The sequence below is a fragment of the Doryrhamphus excisus genome, chromosome 4, assembly GCF_030265055.1.
Source record: "Doryrhamphus excisus isolate RoL2022-K1 chromosome 4, RoL_Dexc_1.0, whole genome shotgun sequence".
Taxonomy (NCBI): Eukaryota; Metazoa; Chordata; class Actinopteri; order Syngnathiformes; family Syngnathidae; genus Doryrhamphus; species Doryrhamphus excisus.
The window spans coordinates 23,789,216-23,808,574 of record NC_080469.1 but is presented as its reverse complement, the minus strand read 5'-3'; the positions used below and the strand labels follow the sequence as shown (position 1 = coordinate 23,808,574).

The 19,359-nt window shown below is 40.7% G+C and overlaps 7 protein-coding genes across 10 annotated transcripts in view; 2 read left to right on the top strand and 5 right to left on the bottom strand.

Moving 5' to 3' along the window:
* The window catches only part of LOC131128093 (gastrula zinc finger protein XlCGF57.1-like), a 34,452-nt gene that overhangs the window by 4,556 nt on the left and 10,537 nt on the right, over positions 1-19,359 (top strand). The window lies entirely within an intron of this gene.
* The window catches only part of LOC131128097 (gastrula zinc finger protein XlCGF57.1-like), a 34,352-nt gene that overhangs the window by 7,382 nt on the left and 7,611 nt on the right, over positions 1-19,359 (bottom strand). The window lies entirely within an intron of this gene.
* On the top strand, positions 301-18,360 carry LOC131128091 (zinc finger protein ZFP2-like). Of its 2 annotated transcripts, XM_058070655.1 has the most exons (3): positions 301-638; positions 1,563-1,790; positions 16,109-18,360. In XM_058070655.1, the coding sequence occupies exons 1-3, from the start codon at positions 551-553 to the stop codon at positions 16,210-16,212; spliced, it is 420 nt and encodes a 139-aa protein (XP_057926638.1). In that variant the 5' UTR covers positions 301-550; the 3' UTR covers positions 16,213-18,360. The 2 variants fall into 2 exon arrangements, with proteins under 2 accessions (XP_057926638.1, XP_057926637.1); XM_058070654.1 differs by lacking the exon at positions 16,109-18,360 and having other exon boundaries at positions 302-638; positions 1,563-6,948.
* Positions 5,149-8,203, bottom strand: LOC131128110 (zinc finger protein OZF-like). Its single transcript, XM_058070686.1, has 2 exons — positions 7,890-8,203; positions 5,149-7,136 (listed from the first exon to the last, which is right to left on the bottom strand). The coding sequence occupies exons 1-2, from the start codon at positions 7,984-7,986 to the stop codon at positions 5,728-5,730; spliced, it is 1,506 nt and encodes a 501-aa protein (XP_057926669.1). The 5' UTR covers positions 7,987-8,203; the 3' UTR covers positions 5,149-5,727.
* LOC131128121 (zinc finger and SCAN domain-containing protein 12-like) lies at positions 9,108-11,736 on the bottom strand. Its single transcript, XM_058070704.1, has 2 exons — positions 11,400-11,736; positions 9,108-10,825 (listed from the first exon to the last, which is right to left on the bottom strand). Exons 1-2 carry the CDS (start codon positions 11,515-11,517, stop codon positions 9,618-9,620), a joined length of 1,326 nt encoding a protein of 441 aa, XP_057926687.1. The 5' UTR covers positions 11,518-11,736; the 3' UTR covers positions 9,108-9,617.
* LOC131128111 (zinc finger protein OZF-like) lies at positions 12,648-15,253 on the bottom strand. The gene is made up of 3 exons (XM_058070688.1): positions 15,165-15,253; positions 14,606-14,786; positions 12,648-14,208 (listed from the first exon to the last, which is right to left on the bottom strand). The coding sequence occupies exons 2-3, from the start codon at positions 14,700-14,702 to the stop codon at positions 12,818-12,820; spliced, it is 1,488 nt and encodes a 495-aa protein (XP_057926671.1). The 5' UTR covers positions 14,703-14,786; positions 15,165-15,253; the 3' UTR covers positions 12,648-12,817.
* On the bottom strand, positions 15,522-19,233 carry LOC131128106 (zinc finger protein OZF-like). The gene is made up of 2 exons (XM_058070683.1): positions 18,910-19,233; positions 15,522-17,877 (listed from the first exon to the last, which is right to left on the bottom strand). Exons 1-2 carry the CDS (start codon positions 18,998-19,000, stop codon positions 16,436-16,438), a joined length of 1,533 nt encoding a protein of 510 aa, XP_057926666.1. The 5' UTR covers positions 19,001-19,233; the 3' UTR covers positions 15,522-16,435.

The window sequence follows — 19,359 nt, the reverse complement described above, 5'->3', positions numbered from 1 at the left end:
ACTGATACTTACATAATGCTCTTGAATGCCACAGCAGTTAATATAGTGCAGATAAAGGTGACAGCATCAAGTTAGTCATTGTTGTGTGTTACATGAATAAATAAATACATTTGATGATGAGGATGTGCATTAAAAGTTTTTCATCTTGAAGATTAAAAAAAGAACAACAAAAAGGGAATACAATATTGAAGGGATTTTATGAACAGCAGGAGAAGGTTAAAGACAAACGGGGAGCAGTTATAAACAGCTATATAATACTACGGTCCATATTAAATACTCCGACACAGTAGGGGGCGGTATGCGCCTTACAGTAATGAATCCAAAAGAAGAAATAATGACAAAAAAAGTCGTGCAGAGCAACTGCAGTGGCATTCTGTAGCTCCGACCAGAAGCTTTAAGTTTACGATTGAACAGTTATATAGATTCGTTACAAATCTAGTAATAACCTCACAGACTCTTATTTTCTAAAGTCCATGAACCGGAAGCTGAGCTTGGAGTGATATCTGAAGAGAAAGCGCGAAGAGGAACCAGGAAGCTAAGCTATGCTAAGATGGCGACGTTCACTAAACGAGAATGCGGAAGTGAATCAGCGCTGCTAACTCCCAGCAAATCCAAAAAGCCCCAAACTGCAGATAATGGTGAGAAAGCTGAACTTTACAACTTTCCTTTCCTTTTCAATGCCATATTTAAGCCCCCAAAAAGATTGTTGAATGTAGCGTAGTGGAAATAAGCATCTTTGCTTGGCAAGAAAACAAGGAGCCGCCATGATTGTTAGCTTGATGAAGGCGGAATGCCTTGTCATAGCATATATAGAAAAACAAAGTTACCAAACCGAATTTACACCATTTGTTATTTGTGTTCTTTGTTCTGCAGCCCCTGTGGGAGATGTAGAGAAAATTATGGGTTAATAATTTTTTAAAAAGACGACGAATTTTTGCGACAGCTCGTAAAACTACGTGAATTAGGACTCGTTTCCGGTCATGCCTCCACATTTTCAATCACAACCATTCATTTTAAACTTGCCCGTACAAATATCTAATACGTAACAGTAGAATTGACTATGGCCCATGTACAGTATGTGCTTAAGTGTTTTGTATATCTTACAGTATTTTAAACCAGGGGTGAGCAAAGTACGGCCCATGGGCCACATCAGGCTCACCAATATATCTTAATCCGGCCCACCGGGTATTTCCAAATTCCCAACTACCGATGGAGGAGGAGTGGCGCCTTTGTCCCGACAGTCAACGGTTACTCAGACGTTTGGTACGCAAAATTTAAAATGGACAAAACGGGCCAAAAATGGTGCACGCTCACTCCAAAAGAAATGCAACCTTTCAATATGGTTGAAAAGCAAACGTTCCAGGAAATGTTGGACCTGGGAGAAGAAACTGCTGCTAACATTGCTAACATCAAGAGAGATCCTGCTAACGTCAACATGTCGGTGTTGATTGTGATTGATGGGATGCTTTGTTCCCGATAGCCATTGAACCAAAGAATGTAAGGAGTTCCGGGAGAAACATCTCAAGGATCACATCAACGTGTGTTTATGTTGTGTCTTGTAGACGTCCAGCAGCCAATCGGTCATCAATACGAACTTCCCACTCAGCAGCGCGTTTGGAGCTCCGCTTTCAAGCAGGAAAAAACACAGCCCCCGCATGTTAGAGAAGAAGAAGAGGAACTCTGGATCATTCAGGAACGGGAGTGTCTTCTTGAGCCGGAGGAGGCTGATGTCACTAAGTTGCCACTGACTGGTGTCTCTGTGAAGACCGAAGACCTTGAAGACAAACCAGGTGAGTCTTCACATTGGTTGTGTCCTTCAGACATCGAGGAGATGATTGGTCATCAAGAAGAATGTCCCACTCAATGGTGGAGCTCCACTTTGAAGCAGGAAGATCCACAGTCCCCCCACATTAAAGAGGAAGAGGATGAACTCTGGATCACTCAGAAGGGAGAGTTCCTTCTCCGACCGGAGGAGGCTGATCTCACTAAGTTGCCACTGACTGTAGTCTCTGTGAAGACCGAAGACCATGAAGACAAACCACCTGAGTCCTCACAGCTTCATCACAGTCCAAGTGAGGAGAACAGAGGGGCGGAGCCACAACACATGACAACAGAAGCTGATGAAGACCACTGTGGAGGATCCCAAGCAGACAACCTCTTAGCTCCGCTATCAGATAGCGATGACGTAACATCACACTCTCCTGAAGATGCAGAAACGGACAACACCCAAGATGCGAGGACTCCCACTGACAACAAACACTCTAAACGTTTAAAAAGAAAGACAGGTCAAAAATGTTATATAAGCTCGATTCCCGCTGAGACGTTTCCTCAAAGGTCCACTTTGACTCAGCACACAGAAAGTACACACAAAGGAGAAAAACCGTTCAGTTGTGCAGTTTGTAACAAACGATTCTCTCAAAAGTCATATGTGGCGTTACACATGGCAAAACACACAGGAGAAAAACCATTTAGTTGCTCAGTTTGCACTGAAAGCTTTTCTACTAGATATTATTTGACTCAACACATGATAACACACACAGGAGAAAAACCATTTAGTTGCTCAGTTTGCACTGAAAGCTTTTCTACTAGATATTATTTGACTCAACACGTGCTGACACACACAGGAGAAAAACCATTTAGTTGTTCCGTTTGTGGTCAAGGCTTCCTTCAAAAGTCACAAATGGTATCACATATGAGAAAGCACACGGGAGAAAAACCCTTTCGTTGCTCAGTTTGTAGCGCAAGCTATGTTATCAGAAGCAGTTTGACTTATCACATGCTAAAGCACAAAGAAGAAAAACCTTATAATTGTTCCGTTTGTGGTCAAGGCTTCCTTAAAAAGTCACAAATGGTGTCTCATATGAGACAGCACACAGAAGAAAAACCTTATTGTTGCTCAATATGCGGTAAGAGCTATCATTTCAGGAATAGCTTTAATTATCACATGACAACCCACAAAGATGAAAAACCTTTTGGTTGTTCTGTTTGTGGGCAAAGCTTCCTGGAGAAGTCACAAATGACATCGCATATGAAAACGCACTCAGGGGAAACACCGTACAGTTGCTCGGTTTGTGGTGAATCGTATTCTAACAAATGTAGTCTGACGTATCACATGGTGAAGCACAAACAAAATAAACATATTAGTTGCTCCGTTTGTGGCAAAGGATTCGCTAAAAAGTCACGTATGTTAGTGCACATGCGGAAGCACACAGGAGAAAGACCTTTCAGTTGCTCTGTCTGCGGTACAAGCTTCTCGAGACGTGAAAATATGGTGGCACACATGAGAGTACACACCGGAGAGAGACCCTTTGGTTGCTCGGTTTGCGGTGAAAGCTTTTCTCAGAAGAAGCGTCTGACTTACCACATGCAGAAACACAAAGCTAAAAAGCCCTTGAGTTGCGCAGTTTGCGGTAAAGGTTTCTCTGGGAGACAAGCATTGATAAAGCACTCAAAAGGTTGTCAAGCACGGTTGGGGTCCGCTTCAGAAACCTTTTTGCAACCAAGCAGACTTTGAATGGTCTTTCTAACAATAGATCATCAATGCAATTGGTATCATATATAGAAATATGACATGTGAGTGTCACTTTTATCTGTACAATAATACAGAGAGACTATTACTTTGCAAATGTCTCTACCATATGACCTGTTGTTAAATATACGAGATGTTCAGGATCACTTTACAATTTAAAAAAAAATATTATAAAGGCAGTTAATGAGCTATGCTAAAATTGTTCTATTTGATCTTTGGGTATCAAGGTTGGTAATTTGTGTCTTTCGGGCACCCTGTTTATGAATTTTGTTCTGTTAAATAAAAGGGATGGAGCAATCTCCCGGTTTCCTCGTTCAGAAAGGCACAACTTCTATCACTCTCACAAAGACAGGAAGTCCCACACGGTAGACACGCTTATTCTAAATGCTGCATCAGGGCAAGTAACGGCCGATATTGAAATTGTGCTTTTTTTGCTGATGTCAGCTGATGTCGATTGGTGATAATTATAATAATAAATAATAATTTCTAACATTTTTGGTTTTGAAATCTGTATAAAGAGTATAAATTGACAGTGGAAGGTTATGATGCCATCTTGTATCATTACTGAAACTACTTTGTGCTATCATGACCCTGGACTCTGAATATAGTTTATACAGGACGCATTTTTCTTTAAAAAAAAATATGCGTTATTTTTTACCAAAAATGATTGATCAATTAATTTCCCAAATATTCGTATTACTCTAAAACAGGCCTCAAATTAAATTGACTTTTGTACTAGTTACAGAGTACCATTGGACTAAAGAGGTCAGGTAACAAAAGGAAGCTGAACATTTGAAACTCTCAACTGACGTGCTCTCAGAAACTGTTGGTCCAAAGTCAATGGTGGCCCAAGCAGTCCAGCACCATACCTTCAGAAAAGTCATTGAGTACTTAAAGGGTCATTGATATGATTTATTGTCCTGCTTGTTGTAAGATGTTCATATAAATATGTATTCCCTTTTGTATATAAAAAATCACTGGATAATTCAGTGATTTATTTTAGTGTGGAAAAACTCATTTTAAAGTGGACATATTATATTATTTTCCACTTTTCTGACCTGCAAATGGAGTTAGAATGTTATATTCTCATGCCAAAGTTTCAGATAATGAGGTTTGCACATTAGGAAGTGAAACTGAAAGAAGTTTGGGGTGGCTCAAAACGCTCGCTTTCAGAGGGCGTTGCAGAACTGTTCGTTTGTGATGTCACAAAGGAGCGACGGCGGCCAGGTGATGTTATCTGAATGCAATAGTAAGTTATATTACCTGAACACTTCACCACAATACCAATTGGTATCACATAGAACATAGATGAGTGTAAGAATATATATATAATATATAATATGCAAATATAATATAATATTATTTAATATGAAAATATTCTAAAAAGTCATTGCTTGCTTATGGTGGGTAATTAGTGCCAGACAAATAATAAGTGACTTTCTAAAATACAATCTTTACCATTATTTGAGCCCTGCAGATGTGAAATACACTCTGATTACTCTTTCTTCACACTACATTGCTTCAGCTTCAAGCACCTTGAGTTAACTAGTTAGCCTTTCAATTTATTTACTGTATTACTAAACTTAAGAAAGGGTTTAAAACAGAGAGTGGGCAAGACAAACAAAGAAACCCCCCCAAAAAACATTACCACTTCCACACTGATTGGGAGGAAAACATATTTTCACTCGATTTCAAGAGTCAAGACAGAAATGAGGTAAATAAAAAAAAAAGTATCCAATAGTTTTTATTCCACAGACAAAAGTTATTCTGCAGAAGAACCGACTCTCTGAGGGTCCTTTTTTTTTTATTAGCGATTTATATAATACATAAACATATCAAATTGTCAGTATGGTAAATATTGGTGTTACATTTACAATGCACATATCCATCCTTGTACTTATATAAGCATGTGTTACATGCAATAGAACCGCTACACTAGTACTAATACTAATACTCGTACTACTAACCGAGGCGTCACTACATCAGGGCCACAGAAATGAGAAACTAATTCACTTACCTCCTTATCACATGACACTGTTATTTAATTTCTATATCTAGAGGAGTCAGAGGAAGTAGATTTTACAAAGGTTACAGCAAGTTATCATCCATAATGTATATGTACAATTAAATATAATAAAGCAGTCTGATCCCAAAAATATAGTCATATCATCGACTCGCGAGAATCTGTTATGACAAACTCAACAACGAAAAGGTTTTTCCTCCTGGGTGTGCGTTCTCATGTGTCGTACCATAGCTGACTTTTGAGAGAATGTTTTCCCGCAAACAGAACAACAGAAAGGTTTCTCTCCTGTGTGCGTTCTCAGGTGTGCGACCATAACTGACTTTTGACAGAATCTTTTATCACAAACCGAACAACTAAAAGGTTTTTCTCCTGTGTGCATTCTCATGTGAGACACCACGTTACACTTATTAGCATAAGCTTTACCACAAACGGAACAACAAAAAGGTTTCTCTCCCGTGTGCGTTCTCAGGTGTGCGGCCATAACCAACTTTTGTGAGAATCTTTTATTACAGACTGAACAGCTAAATGGTTTTTCTCCTGTGTGCATTCTCATGTGTGACACAAAGCTATACTTTTTATAGAATCCTTGACCACAAACAGAACAAGCAAACGGTTTTTCTCCCGTGTGTTTCAACATGTGACAACTGTAACTGTATCTGTGAGAAAAACTTTCGCCACACACCGAGCAACGGAAGGGTGTTTCTCCCGTGTGTGTTCTCATGTGTGTCAGCATCATTGACTTGAGAAGGAATCCTTGACCACAAACAGAACAACTGAAAGGTTTCTCTCCTGTGTGTTTCAGCTTGTGATAAGTCAAACTGTTTCTGCGGGAGAAGCTTTCGCCACAAACGGGGCAGCTAAAAGGTTTTTCTCCTGTGTGCGTTCTCATGTGTGAGACCAAGCTTGACTTGTGAGAGAATCGTTTACGACAAACCGGACAACCAATCGGTTTTTCCCCAGTGTGTGTCGGCATGTGTTGAGTCAAATCGTAGTTATTAGAAAAGCTTTTAGCGCAAACGGAGCAGGTCTTCTGGACATCGGGATGATGCTCTCCCACCTGGGTGGTCCAGAGTTCCTTGTGGTCCTCTTTAAAGTTGGAGGGGTGTGGATCCTCCCCCTTCAAAGTGGAGCTCTCCCCCCGCGAGTGAAGTGGGTGACCAGTCAGCTGCTGGACATCTGAAGGACAAAACCGATGAAAGGACTCAGATGGTCCGTCTTCAGGGTCTTCAGTCTTCACAGAGACAAGTTCCTCCTCTTCCTCTTTAATATGAGGGGGCTGTGGATTCTCCTGCTTCAAAATGGAGCTCCCCTCTTGAGACTGAGGGGGATGACCGATCTGGACATCTAACGGACCCCAACAATGGAAGGACTCAGATGGTTCCTCTTTATGGTCTTCAGTCTTCACAGAAACAACAGTCAGTGGCAACTTGGTGAGATCAGCCTCCTCCGGCCTGAGAGTGATGCAGAGTTCCTCTTCTTCCTCTTTGACTTGGGGGGGCTGTGGATCCTCCTGCTTCAAAGTGGATTTCTGCCCCTGCAGCTTAGGAGGATCTTCTTCTTCACGTTGTATCATCTGCTGGATGTCTGCAGGACATTAATTAGTTCATTAGTTCTGTTTTATGGTAAACTAAAGCCTATTATGAGTCCAAAAAAGAATATTTATGCAAATGTTTTGTATTATGGGGCAAAATAAAGTATTTTCAAGCATAGAAATGTTCTAGATGAACAAATAAATACAGTTTATTAGTCTAGTATTTTCATTTATCAATAATGCACAACTTTTTGATATTAAGACTTATCCATTTAAAAAATAAATACTTTGTTTTTTGATGTTATAGGTTCATGAAATGTATTTTAATCTGCTGTGTCTCGCTGTGACCACGAGATGGCAGTGTTTTGACTTTGACGTGTTTTCGAATTTTCTTTCTTTTTATAATAACATTAATGTTTTAATGCTGTTGATTGACGCTTCAGGGTATTTATACATCCAGTAAATATATTATCCATGTAAGAATACTAACAGGCTTGGTACTCGCACGTTCACTTTTGCTAACATTGCTAACGTTACATATTTCATTTTCGTCCTGGTGTTCTACTTATCTACTTATTCCCTCGTCTGAAACTCTATCTTATTTATTCAACCACCCAAAATAGATTTAGCTTTGTAATATAACAACAAATAACACACAACTGCAAATGCTTTAAATTTGCTTCTACTCTGACTTCAACTGTGTTGCCTCAGTCAAGCTAACAATCATGGCGGCTCTTTGTTTAACTTATTTCGCATGGTCCGTTTGCATCAACTAAAATCCTCCAAAAATATTTCATCCCACTCACCGTTATCTGCACTTTGGGGCTTTTTCTCCGTTGATGATTTTCTGGGAGTTGGTGGCGATGATTCTCTTCCTCCTTCTCTTTGACTGGACGTCGCCATCTTAGCATAGCAGTGGTTCGTCTTCTATCTTCGCTTCGGATAAAACTCTCACTTCCGGTTGGTGTGGTGTGTTTTACGAAAGGTGATTCTTTAATGTATTGTTTGCTGTATCTGCTGTGAATCTATACAAGTGTTTAACTGTGAATTTGAAACTTGTGTCGGGAGCTCCGGAAAAACACAAACATGTTGGCCAGCTTCCGCTGCTGCTTCTTCTTCTTCGTTTTTATTGGCGGTTGGCAAAGCACCTTCTGGTGTACATTACCGCCATCTTTTGGTCAGGAGTGTGGGTGGAGACGCTAAAAAAACACTCGATTCAAATTCAATCATAAAAAACACTAAAAATAATTGAAATAAAATATAATAACATTAATGCTAAACTAATTAATTTCTTCTAAGCCTGTTTGTCTGTATTTCCCTAAAGCCTAGGTTGAGAAAAAGTTTAAAACGTTTAAAATCCAAATATAATGTGCATAAATTAGGTTTGGCAAATATTAATTTTAGAAGAAAATTGAAGTATTGGGCAAAAAGAGCAAAAAGTAAATGTTTTTTTATACTAATTATAGGCTTTTTTAGGCAAAATACAGTATATGCAAGTTCCTAACATTTATTATAAAAAAATGCATCTCAGCTTTGTGATATAGGTGAAAAGCTGTATTAGTCATATCAGATTGTTTTCTTTACATTTTCTACATATTTCTTCATAAATAATCTTTGGATATTTGTCCTAGTGCAATATTATGACTTCTTATTATTCTTATTATTACTACTTATTATTATTCTCATGACATTCTGAGTAAGTAAGAGTTTATCAGTGTCCTTATTTTGTGTAAGTCATGGAGCAAAAGCGCTTGTCTGTGTAGCATTATAGAGTGTGCATACAGGGAGCGGGGTTGCTAATAGCCTTTCCCACCACAAACCACTTGGGGTCAACCCAAGTTTTTTTTTTTTTAAACACGGGTAGTCCTGCATAAAACGTGTACATTACCAATGCTGTAGAAAATGCTAAAATGCTAAAGCTACTTACCATTATGAGACGTCTTGAAGTAACATTTTTTTGTTGAGAAACTTTAGACTGTTCAGTCTCTACTTTCGGATCAGATTCGGGATCCAACACATTTTAAAAAAGATGAATCACCGTTTATTATCAACTCCTATAAAGTTGGGTTCGGCAGCTATCTGGAAGTCCTCGTAAGCACTCGGGAGTGACCAACCACAGCGGAGTTTGCGTGCCTGGAATACATTAATACAGACTGAGCATGACATCCAAAGAAATGCAGCTGAATAGGTGCAGAATCTGGAAGATCTAGAAAGCTTTGTGTGCTGGTTATTGTGTGGAGCTGCTCTATAGGAGTCCATAACTCAACACAAAGGGCCGAACAATGAAATATGCTTCTAAAATCACATTACTTGTCCTCATATTACGTCATTCTCATGTAAATGAGGCCTTTTCTTGTTCGAGTACGATATTTTTCTTCTACTGTAGAAAAAAAAAACACCTTTTTTCTTGTGAAAATGATATTTTCACAATATTCCACGTCACATGAAAGCCAGTAGTTGTACACATAACACAGGCGTGTACTACTTTGACCCTCTTGATGGCCCATTTCAACTAACATCCCACAGGATGAATATCAGAACGACCATTCAAAGCCTTTTTGGTTCCAGTAATGTTTCGGCTGATTATCTGAGGCCGACTCCTCTTCTTCTTCTTCTTCTTGACAAGCGTCTTCCTTCGAGTGCATTATCATGTGAAACTTGGAAAGGTATTTGTAAGTGTAGTTCTTCCCACAAACGGAGCAACTGAAGAGCGTTTGTCCCCGATGTGTTTTCTTGTGAGCGACCAGACGCGTCTTTGTAGGGAATCTTTTACCACAAACGGAACAACCGAAAGGTTTCTCTATCGTGTGCCTTCTCATGTGTGAAATCATACTCGACTTCTGCGTGAATCTGTGACCGCAAAGAGAACAGCTCAACGGTTTCTCCGCCGTGTGCGTGAGCATGTGATAAGTCAAGCTCTTTCGGTAAGAGTAGCTTTTGCCGCAGAGTGAGCAAGCAAAAGGTCTCTCCCCCGTGTGCATCAGCATGTGTTGCGTCAGATTACTCTGACGTGAAAACGTTTTAGCGCAAACCGAGCAAGTGAAATGCTTCGTCCCCGTCTTCTTCTTGGAGCGATTGTCGTCAGTTTGAGTCCTCATGTCGCCTTCCCAGTCTGTGTCGCTGCTCAAAGGTTCTTGGGTGTCGTCCGCGGAGTGTGACGTTGTGTCGTCGCTATCCGATAGCGGAGCTAAGAGGTTGTCTGCTTGGGATCCTCCACAGTGGTCTCCATCAGCTTCTGTTGTCATGTTCTCCTCACTTGAGGACTCAAGTGGTTCGTCTTCATGGTCTTCGGTCTTCACAGAGACTACAGTCAGTGGCAACTTGGTGACATCAGTTTCCTTCAACCCTATAAAACACTCTCCCTCCTGAGTGATCCAAAGTTCCTCCTCTTCCTCTTTAACCTGGAGGGGCTGTGGAACTTCCTGCTTCAAAGTGGAGGTCCCACACTGTGGCCGAGGGGGATATTCTTTTTGAAAACCAGTCAGCTGCTCGACGTCTGAAGGACACAACCAACGTAAGGACTCTGGTGGTTTGTCTTCATGGTCTTCAGTCTTCACAGAGACACCAGTCAGTGGAAACGTGCTGAGATCAGCTTCTTCTGGCCTTGAATGACGTTCTCCGTCGTGTGTGATTTTGAGTTCCATGTCTTGCTCTTTAACATGGGGGGGCTGCTTCCATGTGGAGCTCCACCCATGTGGCTCATTGGGACGTTCTTTATGATGACCAAATAGCTTCTGGATGTCTGCAGGACACAAAGAACACCAAGACACTTTAGCTCAGACGTGTTCTTCTATGTTCTTCTATGTAAAGCGTGTGTGTCTCGTGTGTTGACACAATGATGGATCACAAAACATAACACAATAACACATTTTGCTGGTTGATAATTGTGCTACAAATTATTGTTGATAATCAATATTATCGTGTACATTTTTGGAGGCTTTTTTTCATTATTATCATGAGAGGTGTAATTCACATTTCAACCACCAGATGGTGGTCAAGTATAGTGTACTTGTGTTTGTATGTTGTTTAAAATTGACGCCATTTTGTGCCATGTTAGCTTATAGAGGGGCTTTTTTAAAGTCTGTGCACCATGATGGACTGTTTTTTAAATTCATATTACCAACGAAACGTCTCAGTAAGCATTGACAGTCGGGATGAAGGCTCCGATGCCCGTCCAATCTCCCCCTACTGCCTTCGTTAAGCTAACAATCATGGCGGCTCTTTGTTTACCTTGATCGGCAAGGTCGGCTAACTTCTGATGAGACACGCAGGAACAACACTTCTCGTCAAACCTTTTAGAATTTCATCTCGCTCACCGTTATCTGAGGTTTGGTGCTTTTTCTCCGTTAATGGTTGCCCTGGAGTTGGTGGCGATGGTTCTCTTCCTCCTTCTCTTTGACTGGACGTCGCCATCTTAGCATAGCAGCGGTTCATCTTATATCTTCACTTCGGATAAAACTCCAAAGTTACACACTCAGCGTTCCTTTAGAAAAGACTATGCGATCTCTGAGGTTAGTTTTGCTATATTTGCTGATCATCTGTGTAATTGTTTCATCGTAATAGTGAAACTTCTGTCAGGAGCTCCAGTCAGCTAAAGCGAAAGTCTTCTTCTTCGTCTTTTCTTGGATGAATAATGTGTTGCAGCTTTGACTGTAAAGGTGGATACCGCCACCTACTGTATGGGAGTATATCATAGGAACATCTACTCTAGAATATTGTCTACAATAGACGTGTCCAAAGTGTTGCTTGGAGCTGTTTTTTTTTCAATTGTCCCGCAACAAATTCTAAAACTACAATAATAAAAAACAAAACAACTTTAAAGGAAAAGGAGAAAATTGAGAAAAATGTAATATTATGAAGAAAATTATGTCATTTTAGGAGCATAAAGGTCATATATAAAAATGTTTTAAAGTCGTAATATTATGAAAACAAAACAGGGAATGCATTTATAATTTAATAAAGAAATACAAACATAAAATGGTCATGTGATTAGCAGAAATAATGTACAAAAAGAAAGTTTAAATCGATGGAACATTCGTAATTACTTCTTTATGTATTAAAAAATTACATATGGAATACAGGAAGTAAATAAATGTGCTGCAATAGATTTTTGGAACATTTGGAACCGTGAACTGAATTATGTGATGAATTCCTTTCTAACTTGAAGCAAGATCAAATAATATTCAAGTAATTATGATATATACTGCATATTTATGACATATCTGATGATAAATGACAACTTTACCATATTATTTTCATAAAACAACTTTCCCAAAGTTACTTGGATCTTTGTTTTATTTCTCATATTACATATTTTTTAAAGTTTTTTTTTCCCTATGGATTTCAACTTATTTTCTGATAGGACATATTGTTTATTGTTTACATATTATTCTCATAAAATGATGCCTTTTCAAAATTTTTTCTCCTAATATTTTGACTCTATTCTTGTAAAATGACTGCTGTTTCCTTGGTAAACATGTTGTGTTGTTCCAATAAGACTACATCTTACTTTTCCATTTTGTTTCCTAGCAACAGAGCAGACTCTACTGACGATAAGCGGCAAAGAAAATGGATGAATGGATGCAACAGAACAGGCTTTATAACCTCGGCGCCATATTTATTCTGTTAATAACAACCTCTTAAATGCCACATTTCAACTCACATCCCACATGATCAGATTAGAATACATATTTAATATTGATTGCATTGCTTATTTATGGTTTAAAGATGAATATCAGAAAGACCATTCAAAGCCTTTTTGGTTCCAGTAATGTTTCGGCTGATCTGAGGCTGACCCCGCCCCTTCGTGACAAGCACTTTCCTTTGAGTGCATTATCATGTGAACGTCCAAAAGGTATTTATAAGAATACTTCTTCCCACACATTGAGCAACTGAAGAGTTTTTCTTCTGTCTGTGTCATCTTGTGAGAGACCCTATCTGTCTTTATCGGGGGTCTTTCACCAACGACAGAATAAACTAAAGGTTTTTCTCCGGTGTGTTTCAGCATGTGATGAGTCAAACTACCCTTATAAGAAAACTTTTTGCCGCAAACCGAGCAACTGTAGGGTTTTTCTCCCGTGTGTTTCAGCATGTGTTGATTCAATTTAACTTTATAAGTGAAGTTTTTAGCACAAACGGAGCAACAAAAGGGTTTTTCCGTGTGTTTCAGCATGTGATGAGTCAAACTGGCTTTGTAAGTGAAGTTTTTAGCGCAGATTGAGCAAGTGAAAGGTTTTTCTCCCGTGTGTTTCAGCATGTGATGAGTCAGACTAGTTTTGTAAGCAAAGCCTTTAGCGCAAATAGTACAGCTAAATGGTTTCTCCCCTGTGTGTTTCAGCAAGTGACAAGTCAAATGTCCTTTACGAGAACATCTTTTACCACAAAAAGAACAGATAAAACACGTTTTACTCGTCTTCTTCTTGGAGCATTCAGAGTGTTTGTCGCCAGTTTGAGTCCTCATATCACCTTCACAGTCTGTATCGCTGCTCAAAGGTTCTTGGGTGTCGTGCCAGTCTTCATCCTCAGCAGAGTGTGATGTTGTGTCGTCACTATCTGATAGTGGAGCTAAGAGGTTGTCTGCTTGGGATCCTCCACAGTGGTCTCCATCATCTTCTGTTGTCATGTGTTGTGAGGAGGACTCAGGTGGTTTGTCTTCATGGTCTTCGGTCTTCACAGAGACAACAGTGAGTGGCAACTTGGTGAGATCAGCCTCCTCCGGTTGGAGAAGGAACTCTCCCTTCTGAGTGATCCAGAGTTCATTCTCTTCCTCTTTAACGTGGAGGGACTGTGGATGCTCCTGCTTCAAAGTGGAGCTCCACCATTGAGTGGGACATTCTTCTTGATGACCAATCATCTGCTCGACGTCTGAAGGACACAACCAACGTAAGGACTCAGGTGGTTTGTCTTCATGGTCTTCAGTCTTCACAGAGACACCAGTCAGTGGAAACTTGGTGAGATCAGCCTCCTCCAGCCCAGGAAGATGTTCTTTCTCCTGAGTGATGCAGAGTTCCTCATCTTCCTCTTTAACCTGGGTAGGCTTTGGATCTCGCTGCTTCCAAGTGGAGCGCCGACCCTGTGGATCATTGGAACATTCTTCTTTGTTGTGACCAATCAGCTGGTGGACATCTGCAGGACACAAACAAACTTAGCTCAGGTGTGATCCTTGAGATGTTTCTCCTGGAACTTCGAACACTCGTTGTATTTCTCTTTTTTGTCAACGTACAGACAGTAAGGAAAGTGACCAATCAGAAACATAGTGGTTAGCGTGCAGGCCTCACAGCTAAGAGACCCGGGTTCGATTCCACCCTCGGCCATCTCTGTGTGGAGTTTGCATGTTCTCCCCGTGCATGCGTGGGTTTTTCTCCGGGTACTCCGGTTTCCTCCCACATTCCAAAAACATGCTAGGTTAATTGGCCACTCCAAATTGTCCATAGGTATGAATGTGAGTGTGAATGGTTGTTTGTCTATATGTGCCCTGTGATTGGCTGGCCACCAGTCCAGGGTGTACCCCGCCTCTGCTCACCGTTATCTGCAGTTTGGGGCTTTTTCTCCGTTGATGATTTTCTGGGAGTTGGTGGCGCTGATTCTCTTTTTCCTTCTCTTTGACTGGACGTCGCCATCTTAGCATAGCAGTGGTTCGTCTTCTATCTTCCCTCCGATGCTACACAGTCACTTTTATTCCTCAGTGGGGAGCTACTGTGAAGCTAAAACACATAGCAAAAACACACAATCCGTGGATAAACAGTTTCATATGAGGTTAATACCGCTTTAAACCCAACCGGTAGCTAACCTTAGCGTCGTCAAAAAAAAAACACATTAAGTTTATAACTTTTACATTTTAATTCAGCGTATACATTACCAGTTAAAGTAGTATTTAAATATACACATCATATTTGATTAAAACCACACAGGCCACTGCCCTTGAATGCAACAATAAGGATGCTAATAGCCACTAGCTTCATAACGAAAAGCCTCCTTGAATGACTACATTTATTTTTTTATTTATTTAGTCTTATTATCGAAACATATTATTATTATTATTATTATTATTAAAATATTTGGACTGAACTATTTCCACTTACTACTTTCGTGAGGTTATCTGCACTCCTGACGTCAGACTAGTCAGTTCCTGGTTTTCTTCTTCTGTTGTTTATTGGCGGCGGGCAAGAAGCTTTTAGGTTTGCATTACCGCCACCTTCTGACTGGGGGTGGGAAACAGAATCTGACCGATTTGTAATCTCTTTAGAAGCCGGGGTTTCTTTAGAAATGAAAAAATATATCTGAAAATAACATAACATTGAATGTTATCTTCCAACACATGTACTTCTTATTTGTAAAATCACAAATACTTCAACTTGCTGATATAGTTCATCTTTAAACAGCTAAAATAATGCATAAGGCTAAAAATAAGCAATTAGCTAATGATCTCAGGGGTTCTTTTATTCTACCAGCTGTCAAATGAGTCTAGGAGCCTCAAGGACAGTTTACAATTTAATTCAAACAGGAGTAAATACAAAGGAAATGCAATGCCAGCACTGGAGAGACTGTATATATAAAACAGAGTAGAAAATATTCAATTCCTAACAATAGACAGACCCATGTTGCTAAGCGCTGTACTATATTGTTCAGTCCATCGCAATTCAGCCATTTGAGCAACATACACTACACGTGGTGGACGCCGATAGGGGGGTCTCGCCATTGAAGTTAGGAGCCGCCACTGTACACAACATACAGTATCTGGTTTTACATCCTTTGCCCAATTTACGCCTATGATGTCATTTCTGTTGGATAGACTGACAGATGGTAAGAAAAGCACTTTGAAAAAGTAATGTATTGAAAACAATTTGATAGAAATCGGCTGTTTATCAGCTGATCAAAAGGTTAAGACCATTGCTCTAAAAAATTAAAATTAAATAAAATTACTTATGCGAGTGTTTCCAGGAGGCTATTGGGATGATTGCTCCAAGTGGTGAAGAAGGGAACTTGCAGCGTTGTCCTGTTGACAAACCCAGCCTCTACCACACAGACCAGGACCCTCGTCATGAGGGATGCCCGCTGCAACATGTGCACCCAACCGGCTGCCGTTTGACGACCCTGCACCCTCTGAAGCACCAGTGTTCCACTGAATGAAAAACCACCCCAGATCATGAGGGAAGCCATCATTTATTCCCACCTTTCGATGTCCCATGTTTAATGCTCCTTGTCTGTTTGACCCTTTTTGTCCCATAATGCTCAGGATCCTGGATCTCTCTGGAGAAAGACTCCAACAAGGCACTAAAGGAGGTCAGGTTGAATGCATGTTTTCATTCCAGAGAAAACGTTCTATATGTTTTGGAGTGGGCATGGATGAACGTCAGAAAGACCATTCAAAGCCTTTTTGGTTCCAATAATGTTTTGGCTGACTATCTGAGGCTGACGCGGACCCTTCTTGACAATCGTATTCCCTCGAGTGTGTTCTCCTATGTGATACCATGTGTGATTTTTGCAAGAATCTTTCACCACAAACAGAACAACCAAAAGGTTTTTCGTCTTTGTGCTTCACCATGTGAGCATTCAAAAGATGTTTATAAGAATAGTTCTTACCACAAATAGCGCAACTGAAGGGTTTTTGTCCTGTGTGTGTTGTCATGTGAGATACTATACGTGACTTTCTAGGGAATCTTTGACCACAAACAGAACACCCGAAAGGTTTTTCTCCTGTGTGCATTCTCATGTGCGATACCAAAACGGACTTATGAGAGAATCTGTGACCACAAACAGAACAACCAAAAGGTTTTTCTGCTGTGTGCGTGGCCATGTGATAAGTCAAACTACGTTTATAGGAATAGATCTTCCCACAAACGGAGCAACTAAAGCGTTTTTCTCTCGTATGTGTCGTCATGTGTGACACCATGCTTGACTTACTGTGGAATCTTTGACCGCAAACCGAACAACCAAATCGTTTTACTCCCGCGTGTTTCAGCATGTGATGAGTCAAATTAGGTTTATAAGAAAACGTCTTAGCGCATACTGAGCAACTAAAAGGTTTTTCCCCGGTGTGCTTCCTCATGTGTGTTACCAGAAGTGACTTTTGAAAGAATCTGCGTCCGCAAACAGAACAACCAAAGGGTTTTTCTTCTGTGTGCGTCAGCATGTGATAAGTCAAGCCGCGTCGGTAAGAATAGGTTTTATCGCAAAGCGAGCAAGCAAAAGGTCTTTCTCTTGTGTGTTTCGGCATGTGTCGAGTCAAATGGCTTTTAAAAAGAAAACTTTTAGCACAAACTGAGCAGGAAACACATTTTTTACCCGTTTTCTTTTTAGAGCATTTAAAATGTTTGTCGGCGGTTTGAGTCCTCATATCACCTTCGCAGTCTGTATCGCTGCTCAAAGGTTCTTGGGTGTCGTCACATTCTTCATCCTCAGGAGAGTGTGATGTTACGTCGTCGCTATCTGATAGCGGAGCTAAGAGGTTGTCTGCTTGGGATCCTCCATCAGCTTCTGTTTTTATGTGTTGTAGTGAGCTGCTGCTCGGAGGCTCCGCCCCTCCGTTCTCCTCACTTGGACTGTGATGAAGCTGCGAGGACTCGGGTGGTTTTTCATCTTGGTCTTCAGTCTTCACAGAGACATCACTCAGTGGCAACTTGCTGAGATCAGCCTCCTTCGACCCGAGAAGAATCTCTCCACTCTGAGAGATCCAAAGTTCTTCTTCTTCCTCTTTAAATTGGGTCGGCATTGGATCTTCCTGCTTCAAAGTGGAGGTCCATACTTGTGGCTGAGAGGGATGTTCTTTTTGATGACCAATCAGCTGCTGGATGTCTGAAAGACACAACCAATGAGAGAATTCATGTGGTTTGTATTTAACCAGGCGGCACGGCGGTCTAGTGGTTAGCGTGCAGACTTCACAGCTAGGAGACCGGGGTTCAATTCCACCCTCGGCTATCTCTGTGTGGAGTTTGCATGTTCTCCCTGTGCATGTGTGGGTTTTCTCCGGGTACTCCGGTTTCCTCCCACATTCCAAAAACATGCTAGGTTAATTAGCGACTCCAAATTGTCCATAGGTATGAATGTGAGTGTGAATGGTTGTTTGTCTATATGTGCCCTGTGATTGGCTGGCCACCAGTCCAGGGTGTATCCTGCCTCTCGCCCCAAGACAGCTGGGATAGGCTCCAGCACCTGCCGCGACCCTTGTGAGGAAAAAGCGGTAAAAATGAATGAATGAATGAATGTACTTAACCATCGCCAAATGGTGGACCTCGGTCCGTATCCGGACCCAGTGACATAATAACATATAAATATCAGTTTGTGGGCATAATTATAATAATAGTAATTATGGTGCTCAAAATGAGTATTCATCCATTTTCTTTACCGCTTATCCTTACCAGGGTAGCGGGGGTAGGCTGGAGCCTATCCCAGCGGACTTCGGAAAAAGAGTCTCAGTACACGCTGGACTTCTCATGCAGAGATCTTACTAAAAGGTAAACAATGTACTGTTGTACCTTGTCTGGGGGTGGATAAGAGCCCACATTTGTTTTTGTTTTTTTGTAAAAATGACACGTGACATGTTTTCCCTTTGCAATATAGAAAGGCTGCTTTTCTTTAAACAATATTTTTAACCGACCAAAACAACAAAAAAAACACATTTGAATTTGCTTTGGTAACTTTCTTTTACAATTTTACCCTTTTACCCGACATAAGCGGCTGTTTGTCTTTCACACTTTATGCCTCCTTCAAGCTAACAATGACGGCGACCTCTTTAAACTTGCTCAGCATGGTGGGATAACTCTTTTAGGGGTTTTGGATACAACCCCCCCCCCCCCCCCTAAAAAAAAGACGTTGTTAGAAACTTACCGTGTTCTCTAGGCTTTTTCTCCGTTGATGATTTTCCGGGAGTTGGTGGCACCGATTCTCTTCCTCCTTCTCTTTGACTGGACGCCGCCATCTTAGCATAGCAGTGGTTCGTCTTCTATCTTCGCTTCAAATAAAACTCCAATGCTTAACATTAGACTTCCGTTTTGTGGTCTTTACAAAAAACGAACCTCTGATGTCATCATTTCTATATTTGATGTGACTCCGAATAGCTGCTTTGTTGTATTTTAGAAGCTTTAGTCGGTAGCCATAGTCCCTATGTCCGCTTTACTCTTCCGCCTTTGATTCTTCTTCCTTTGGATTAATGGCGGGTTGCAGCCATGATTGTCAAGGCGGATACCGCCACCTACTGGAGCATATTAAAATTGGCGATAATTGTATAACGTTACATTAAAAAACGGAAAAAAGAAATAAACAACCGAAGTTATGCTA